Source organism: Pygoscelis adeliae, unplaced genomic scaffold (assembly GCF_000699105.1).
Source record: "Pygoscelis adeliae isolate BGI_AS28 unplaced genomic scaffold, ASM69910v1 Scaffold157, whole genome shotgun sequence".
Classification (NCBI taxonomy): Eukaryota; Metazoa; Chordata; class Aves; order Sphenisciformes; family Spheniscidae; genus Pygoscelis; species Pygoscelis adeliae.
The window spans coordinates 1,689,798-1,699,672 of NW_008825107.1; the positions used below are offsets into that span (position 1 = coordinate 1,689,798).

Below are 9,875 nucleotides of genomic sequence, written 5' to 3' on the forward strand. Positions count from 1 at the left end.
TTAGGAAAACCAGGCTAAAATATTTCTATGCAGTGAAGCAATAAATGAAATACGGATACCTGTAGTGCTAACAGATCACAGATCTTATCCAAAAGGGATAAGAATATCCTATCCCTTTTCTCTAAATTAATTGGTAACCTTAGTTTATTATTTTCATAGTGGTATGAATATACTGCTCTCTGGACTATTTCTCTTAAGCCTGTGGTGAATAAGAGTTAGTAATGTTTCGCCTGTCAGAAATGCTCCTTATTTTTGCCTGTGTAGCATAAGCTTTAATTTGTAATTTCTAAGTCCACAGTGCCACAGTGAGCTTCTGCTGATCTGCTCTTTGTATCCTGCTTCCAAAGTGCTCCAGATTATATCAACTGAGATCTATTTTCTTGCCCCAAGATACATTTCCTGCTTCCACTGTTGTAGTCCAAATGGACTCTGCACCTCTTTCTTTACTTAGCTGTGTTCCCAACTGTTAGTCCTTAGAGCTGCTGCCAGCTTTCAATGGAGTTCATATCCGGGCAGAGAAATGTGAGATGTTGAGCAACCTTGGCTCACACTGCAATCAGTAAGAGAAGAGCAGGCTCAGCATGCTGCGGCCACTGAGGCCCAGGTGCATGAAAGTATTCAGTTGTCCAGATTTAAACCTCTGATTCCCCATAGATTTCAGTGATGAGTTACCCATCTAATTAAGAGTCATGGCAGACAACTTCTGCTCATTTTACTTGCATAAGTAATCTAGCAAAGGCAGTGGCACTGCTTGACTAAATAAGGTGAAGTGTTTGGCTGTAGACTGATAACATATAATTAAACAAACAGACAAGTTGTTTAAATTACTTAGCTAAACTACCTTTGTTCAGTATCTATACCCCTCACCAATACTTACAAATGCCATTAAACAAATGTGAAATCAAAAACAAGATATACAAATCTAAAATTAGAAAACTAATTAGTGCTGTATTTCCTGGTTCTAGGGGGGAAAAATTTGCCACCAGATTGAGAAACTATGAAAACTTTCTTAATTAATAAATTATTCAAAGATAATCTTGAAAATTAATGTACTTACAGTTGATCTTCAAAGACGATTCTTTATAATGGCGATATGAAAGTACATTGGCATTTCTTATGTAATGTTATACAGATATTTGTACATATATGCGGTGGTATGTACAAGGAAATTTCTAGGGTGGACTTTGTGTCACACTCCAACTTTAAAAGTTTAACTCTCAAGTTAGGCATTTACTCCACCTTGCTAATTTAGGTTGCCTCATTAGTCAAAGGAGAGAAATAAGGAACTCTAAAATGTGTTTCCTGCCACCTTATGAAAGATGGGATGAACGACAATTTGAAAGTTCTCCTCTTTCTACTGTTAGTGGTGGGGAGTCTGGGCAGCTTGCCTGCTACCTTTGGTGTTTAACTTTTCAGCAGCTGATGTTTGAAGAGAGAAAGATCACAATTTTCTCTGACATTAAATCACTATTTTTACCAGAGAATTCATACCATTGGATTGAAATAGCAAGTTATTAAAACTCTAGGAAATCCCCACCATCACTTCAACATGAGACTTCGAAGTTCCATAGGAGATTTAAGGTGGTGTGGGAGTAGGGTGTTTTTTTGGTGTGGGTTGTGTGTTTTGGGTTGGTTTTTTTTTTTTTAAATCAAAGACTGGAAGATGCATCTGTCAGTTTGTTCATCCTCTGACTGTAGGAGCTAGAATTCCTGCTTGGATACAGAATCCTTACTGTGACTTCTGAGGAATGCTAGAAGATGGGAAAGTGGAGAAGAACATTTCATTTGCTCAAAAATGTTTGTGTGGCTACAAGATGAACAGCACCTTGCAGAATCAATCCCTATAACACCAACCAACTTAATGAGCATTATCCCTGAACCAATCTATTCATTACTGCTGATCAAAATCTTGTGCTCGCTGTATGTATACTGCCAGACATTCTACTCCCCCAGAGTCGCCCCGTACTATCATCCTACACTGAAAGTTTACACTTCCTCGGTCTGCTCTAGTTTATATCAAATGGAGATTATTAAGTTATACACAGGGGAACAGGTGGGCGGAGCAGCTGGCATGAGAAGTGAGCAGCCTGACAACAGAAAAAAATCAGGGTAGATTGCAGCACAAAAATTTTCCTAGGAAATTGCAAATTTTACAATCTGTTCATGAGAACTGATGGTATAGCTCGTGTGCCAGGTAACAAGTCTGGGAGACTCTAGACTTCACTGGAAGCAGACTATTCAAGACCTTCAAAGATCTTGTTAGTTTTGGCTTCAGTCTATTACACTATATCATGCAATCCTACTCATTCTGGAAAGCAATTCTTTATGAATTTCATAAGTAGATTGAAAAGGTCACAGTGGTTTTTCAGTCTTAATTAACTGACTGACTGATTTACTATATTTCTTATTGCAGATGAGGCTGTAAAGATAGCTCTGTGAACTCTTAAAGTCATGCAGGATTTGAGGGGTTTATCTTTGGTTTCATTCAGTGACATGAAGAAAACACCAGTTTGAACTGGTTCTGACAAACACCAGTTAAAGAAAGATAACCAACTAAATAAGCTCTCCCTAATTTGGGTGCAGTGTGGAGGGTGACCTGGTGGAATGAAATGTTACAGATTCAGAAGTACTCAAAATTCAGATTATAATGAACTGGCATAGCCAAGGAGAATGCAATAACAGGACAACCTGATAAGGCCAAAGTGGCAAAGTTTCTACAGTAAGTAAATGCACAGATGGCTATGGAGGAAGTAGGTGACAAGATCAGATGTAGAAGGAAAGATAAGCTGCCAGTTAGTGTCCAATACTGTGGCAGTTTATCCTGTATCATTTACTAGGGAACCAGACCGAAACAGCCTCTTGGTTAGGCCACTGTCTCAGGACACAGCAGAACAACGTCTTACCTCTGTGAGCTGAGTCTTGTCATGGTTTATCTCCGGTTATCTCCTGTTCTGACTTGAGAAGCTTTTCTCGTGAAAGTTTCATTAAAACACATACAGTTCTGCAAAAAGTTGCACTTCTGACAAATCAGAGTTTTTCAAATGAAAAGTGTTTAATTAAGAAGTTTCCAGCCAAGTCTAATTATAGCATCCTCTTTAAATGTTTCAGGGTTTCAGACAGCACTTCAAAATGAAACACAATGAAACATCCGTTATTACTAAAGTCTTTCATATTACTCAAATCACAAGAAACAATTAAATATGTCATAAATAATATCTTGATAAGCATTTGACATACCACTGAATAACATTTGGTGGCTAGAGTTTCTAATTTCTCTCCTTTAAATTCAAACTTCCTTCTAGTGTTATCTGAATTACTGTTGAACACAAGCCAAAGTTCACTCGGACTTCCTTTCTACTCAAATTCAATTAAGAAATGTAAACATTTGGGGTCTCTCTTGGGGGGGGGAGGAGCGGGGGCAGAAGGGGAAAAAAAAAATTGTCAGTGGGAAAGATGCATGTAGGCCAGAAGGAGAGCGAGCTATTTTTATGAGGAGAAAAGAATCAGTAGTAGCTTTTGACATGGACAAAGTAAAGTAATCTGTTACTAGAGGCAGCAGGTTTCTTGCTTATGACAGAAGACAGTCAGCCAGCTGTGCATGAGAGAAAGGTAACTCATGTTTGTATAGTCACAGGGAATAGCATGCTGTTAATGGCAGGAGAACGTACTTACCTTTTGGAAATATTTTGGCTGTTGTGGAACATGCAGCGAGTGTTGGTTTGAAACCAGAATGTTTTCTTGTTGTCATGCTGCTTCTCATAGGCTTTTGTTGAACAACTTGCAAACTCCTGGTATCTAAAAGACCATGGTAAATTTTACAAGAGCAAAGGTAAAGAGAAATATGATTATAATAACAGAAGAGAGAATATACGGGGAAAGGCTCAGTAGAAAGTATGGAAGCTCATATGTGCATTATTAAGGCACACAATCTGGTAGCATGGAAATTGTCAATGCAGGTTTGAGACCACTACACTGGCAAAAGCTGGATAATACATGCAAAGGCCAACACATTTCTGACTCATTGTCTAGAGTCTGGTAAAGCAAGTGACAGCTGGTGGTGTTCTTAATATCAGCAACAAATCCAAGGAAACCAGCTGAAGCATGTAGCTGAGAAAATTCATTACCCATTAAAAAAGTTCAAAGGGTATGTGAGGAAAGTTAGAAAAAGACTTCGGCTTTTGAACACTCAGCTCCTTCACAGGAGCTTCAGTAGTTATATAAACTTGTATAAGAATGCATGCTGAGAATATTTCAGCTAAATGACTTTTAAAAGCTTGGCTTACACAAGGTATGAATTCCAAGCAATTTGACAAAATCCTTTAGCTGAGATAGACAAAGCAAAGAAACCCCAAACAACCCACCAACAACCCCCCTTTCCCCCAAAACTCCAGTAGCAGTAGGTGCTTGAAATATATATTTGGGGTTTTTTGTATTGTTCAAACACGCTGATTGAAAAGCACGTCTGGAAAGTTTCTGCAGCACCTAGTCAGATAAGCATTTCAACCATGGGATCCCAACATCCTGGTTAGGGTTAGACATTGATCTGGGGTATACCATGGCAAAACAAATCTGCAATGCAGCCCTTTTCTGATCACACTTGAAAGAGGAGGCTTATTTCATCAAGGCCTAGGAAATGACCCCCGTTTCTTTTGTTTTTTTGTCTTTAAATTATGTTGTTAGTGTTGCTCAAGAGTAGACAGGGTCTAAGAAAGGATTACCTGGGGGCTCTGAGAAATCTATCTGTTCTTGGGTGCCCAGCTGGAAGACAGTTGCAGACTCAACAGGTGGTGTTGGGACATCACAATTAAAAAGTCATTTTGGGCTACAAAAAAAGCTTTCTGTGCTGGAAGTGGCCAGGGAGCAGTACTTTATAGTATCTTGATTTAAAAACAGAAGTGGTTTTTGAATGCTTACTGGCCAGCTATTCATAGGAGCAAGTTGGATACTACTACTCAAACGTCAGATGGATTTATAAGATATTGATAAATTATAGTTACCTATTTTGTGGCATCAATGTTGTGTTAGCAAAAAGTGTTTTTATAATCTGCTTTAAAATATAACTTAATGAGAAAAAAATTAATCTGAATCTAGATATGTATACTTCAGCACATGTCTAACCTTAATAGAATTGTACAGAAACAGCTGGACCAAATCTTTGATAGAGGTTTATTCTTAGCTCTTGAAAAGGAAGTTATTGCAGAGTTGCTTGCATGGATCAAGAAGCAAACTGGCTTCTCACTGCTATACTGCTGCTCTTCTATATGCTCTTTAGTACATCATCCTAGGCTTTCATGCTTTTTTGCATGGGGGTATCAATTGCTGCTGAGACAGACTCCATGAGGATTTGAACCTGTTAGGGACTTTATTTTGGGACTATGTGAAGAGCAGACATTTTTCAGAAAAACAGGATGATCTTTACAAACAAGGCAGTTTGCTTGTTTACTGGAACACAGCATTTCAAGGTGCTTAAATCAGAAGGAAAAGCAAAGCTTATGTGCACATCCATACTGGCAGCATGATAATTCCATGCCATTACTAGCTCTTGATGGCTCTTTCACACCACATCATATTTATTTTCTACATGTTCCCTAGCAAGCTCCCTATTTCAGTACTAATTAAATCCTTCAGTGTCACCGTTCAGTGCAATTAGTCTTACCTTCTTTCACGATGTAAACAGGGCTTCATTTTCAAGAGTCTGTTCTTCAGCAGAAACACTTCCATGAACTGAGCTTAAGCACGTGCTGCTGATCTGTTTCCCTGGTACTCGATTTCCATGCAGCATAAATATGAATCTTTTCCTGAATCATGGCCTTTCCTGTTGTTGGCGAGCGTAACAGTTCAATTATTTTAGTGTCCTTTTTTTCTTGTGCTTCCTTTGATCATCTGCTGTATTTTCCAAAAGACAGTCTTCATTTATTGCAAATTGACCAAACATTATCAAAGCATAGTTATATTCTTTATGCTTTACATGTGAGAAACTGAAACATTGACGGGAAATGTCTGTGATGACAAAAAAAAGTTTTTGGTCACCTACAAAAACAGAAGTCGGCCTTACATCTGGCATGACATTATTATGTGCTAAAAGGAAATGACACTGAGTTTTGTATGTTCTGTGTCCCTAGAAAAGGCAGGAGCCCTCTTGCTCTTTAACAACTCTATTTTCAGAGTATGCAACTGTCCTCGATGAGTAAAGCCCACAGATGCAGATTAATGTAGTCTTTGGTCTTTTTTTGGCCATGATATTGTGGCTGAATTTACTATCCTGTGCATCTTTTAGATATATATTTTGCTTTTTTAGGTTTTCAGTGTTGGAAACAGACATAGTATGGATGAAAGTTGGCAGAAAAATGTGAAAAGCTTCAGGATTTTGAGTCAGGTGGCAGAACATTCGGGAAGCTTCTGGCACATCACAGATGGTCGGTATAAACTGTTGTGGCAGAGCAGCTCTGCCAGGAACCCCATGGAGTTTATTTCTAAAGTAAACTTTTAAAAATACACAGAATATTAAAGCAGGAAAAAATAATACAATTTTAAAGCACTGTTAATATGTTAGTGTGTTGTTCTGCAGTTCCATATAGCCCCATCCTTTTTCTTTTTTCTAGTTGTTTAAGATTAGTATCCTGATTTTCCTCATTCCACCTTCTCTGATCTTTGTACTCTTTCAAACAAATCATGGAGCTGGTCTGGGGGACACAGCATACTATTGAGCCAAGAGCTGAACTGAACAGCAGAGTTATAGATACTTTTATATTTACAAAAGAACTATGAATAGAATTACAGAGCAAAAGCATAGTTTTACATAGAATATATTATAGGCTTATGAATGAAAACAGAGCATTTAATAAATATTAAATAATATCTGTATTATTTATGTAGATAAAATATTTTGTTATTTATGTGTAAAATATATATAAGAATACATTTATTCTTATACATAAATATATTTATAAGAATAAAAATATATATTATGTAAGCTAACACAGGTTTTATTATATTAAATAATATTCTTACTTGAATTATGCTATAAAGTGTGAAAATTTCGGCCGAGGATTGGGAATAGGAGTGGATGAGGAGACCCATTCCTCTAATGCCAACAATCAAACAGGGATTTTTTATTTTTTTCCACTTGTTTTTTGGGGGCTTGGCTTTTTTTTTTTAAACAAAGGAGAAAATGTTCTTAAGAATAATTTTCAGCTGAAAAATTCCCAGGCACACAAACAAATTGGATTAACACAAAGTTTGGGAATTTGATAAGTTTTTTCAAGACTATTGTCCATATTTCAGAACTTCTTGGAATTGTGATCCATGGTGCTTGGCAAATCTTAGCTAACAATTGATATTTCAATAAGAAACCTGTTTCCATAAAGTTAGTGTTACATTCTTAATCACTTCTTTTGCTTCCCTTATTAGCTAGAGAAGTTAGCATTTAGAAATGTCAGTCAAAATGTATATTTTTAAAGTGATAAAGGGATTCCAAGCTGTGACTCATCTGTTAATAATGATTCCATTGTACACTACTGCAAAAATGTAAATACTGGTTTAGCCAGTTTAGATACCAGCTATAACTTTCTATCCCCAAACAGGTCTTAATAGCAAGTTTGAAATAAATTAGTTGTCAAAATAAGAAGAGATTCACCTTTTGTACCAGTAAGATACATCCTCTAAGATAACACCATAGCCTCTCCCCCTTAAAGTCCCAAACATTGAGTATGTCTGTATTTTCTGCGACATTTTGATGTGAAGTTTTACTCAATATTTCATTAAACTAGGTCATAAAGGAGGGCAAACTGAGGTTATCTGGGCTAATTTGATTGTCTCTAAAAGTGATGCATCTGTTGAATTTTCAATGAGTTTTTTTGCCCTCTGCACCTCAGCCTTTCAATCTGGTAAAAGAACTTATTATTATTTCTTTCAGGCAAAATCCCCATGAAGTTAGTAGCAAAATTCCATGGGCTGGAGGCTAGACTTTTTGGGTCAGTGTGTATGGATCTGTACTGGGAATTAAATTATAGGATGAGTACAATAGTTTGAGATTGAACTATGCCCAATGGAATTACCTCCTATTTTAAATCCTGTCCACCCCCCCTTCCCATGTTTGAAAGGAAGCAAGTAAAACCCTTTCTAGACTAAGTTAGAGAGCATAACCTATAACTGCTGTAAGAATGGACACAAAGAAGCCAGGTATAAAGCTTGGAAGGTGTCAAAGATGCATTACTGAGATAATATGAGGAGTTAAGTTTGAGAGAAAACTTGACTGGTTAGTAATTACGTACATTTAGCAGTAGTCTCATGTCTTTTACATGGGATATGAATGCTGTGTCATGCATACCTCGCCATTGTTGTCTTGCAGAATGGAACCGAGTCAGGAAAAAACACAAACACGGTTGTATAGCTACAGTAACCTATTCTCATTATATAATTAGGTGTAATCCTCCTTTGATTTACTATAATGTGCCATTTGTGGTGAATCTGTATGTGAAGCCATATTTTTATGTTTCAGCCTCAAGACTGTTAGACTTTTATGTTATTTTGTCGTTGTACCTTTCCACTTCCATAGCAACAATTTAGCTATTCTCAGCTCATAGTAATTGTGAGAAAATCAAATTCCATCTGTTTTTTCCAAATGAAGTTTGAATAAGCCTTCACTTGTTAAACATCACTTATTTCCACTCCTAGGCCGGTTAAGCAAAGTAGTGTCTGTTGGTGTTGCACAAAGTAAACAAACTGCCTTGCTAGTGAGAAACGTACATGGTCACTCAGCGTCACAGCTAACTAATACTGCAAAACTGGGTTCAACGTAAGCATTGGAATGAGAAAGAGTTCTGAAAGCACACTTGAGGCCAGTGCCACAGAATCAGGTTCTAACCTTCATGCTACACAGTAATATTGCTGATCAGGAAATCTAGTTAAGCCTCAATTTGAATAATGTTTTAGGAATATGTCAGAGTAAGAGTTTCATTGTTACGAAAACTGGTGAAATGCAGTGCCAGCATCTTCCCCTATACTTTTCCGCATCTTCTCTCTGCTTGTTTATCTATAGCATGTTGTTATCAAATGCTTTTAGTTCCCACTGCTAAAAGGTGAGGGAAGATCTCAGGCCTTTCCATTTGCTGTGAATTAGTCAATCAAGATGACATGTTCTAAATCCTCTTGGCCTGGAGTAATGTCTGAGGCTGTAATACAATTCTTTCTTCAGAAACTCTCAGGACACCTGATGCTATGAGCATTTCTTTGCTTCTTCATGGACAATTTCTACAGTGACTTCTCAGTGCCTTATTGCCTTGGTACTGTTATGAGATGCTCTTAGTCTTTTCACCAGCCTTTCCACTATTTGCAGCATGAGGAAGCAAAACTATAAATTCTCTTCCTCTCGCATCTCTAGAAATCTACCACAGAATACAGTGAGAGCTCTGAAAAGAGTGTCCATCTCCAAGACCTTGTCAAAGCAAGGATTTCAGACGTGACCTGTAAAACGCAGGGAGGTCTCCAGGCTCCTTGTTTCACAGGAAACTGAAAATTAGGATGGTTCTGCTCATCTGTATTTTGCTGACTGTACTCTATATATACTCTCCTCTCTGCCAATGGCAAGAATGGAAAGTCAAGACTTAACAACCACTTACTCCATGGCCGTTTCAGCAGGCCCATCAGAATTTCTGCAGCTGCTCTCCACTCAGGGCTCATCAAACACCTCTCCCTTCACAGTTTCTCAAACGCCTCCACCTCAGCATTTCAAGTAACTCAAGCTGCTTCCTTTCTTGCTTGCTCTCCTGCTTGCCTGCCAAAACCAGAAAGCCTTTATTAAGGGCTTCCCCGTCAATCATCCTGAAGGCCTCTTTGGAGGTCTGATTAGTATTTGCAGCCTATGTTCAGGGACA

At 37.8% G+C, this 9,875-nt stretch overlaps 1 protein-coding gene across 1 annotated transcript in view; it reads right to left on the reverse strand.

The window, feature by feature from the left end:
* Positions 1–8,337, reverse strand: part of DCLK2 (doublecortin-like kinase 2) — a 135,959-nt gene extending 127,622 nt beyond the window's left edge. Inside the window, exons 1-2 of the mRNA XM_009327510.1 lie at positions 8,330–8,337; positions 3,673–3,795 (exon numbers count right to left, since the gene is read on the reverse strand). Coding sequence (XP_009325785.1) covers positions 3,673–3,795; positions 8,330–8,337 — 131 coding nt within the window. The remainder of the gene's footprint in view (positions 1–3,672; positions 3,796–8,329) is intronic.
* Positions 8,338–9,875: the final 1,538 nt, after the last annotated feature.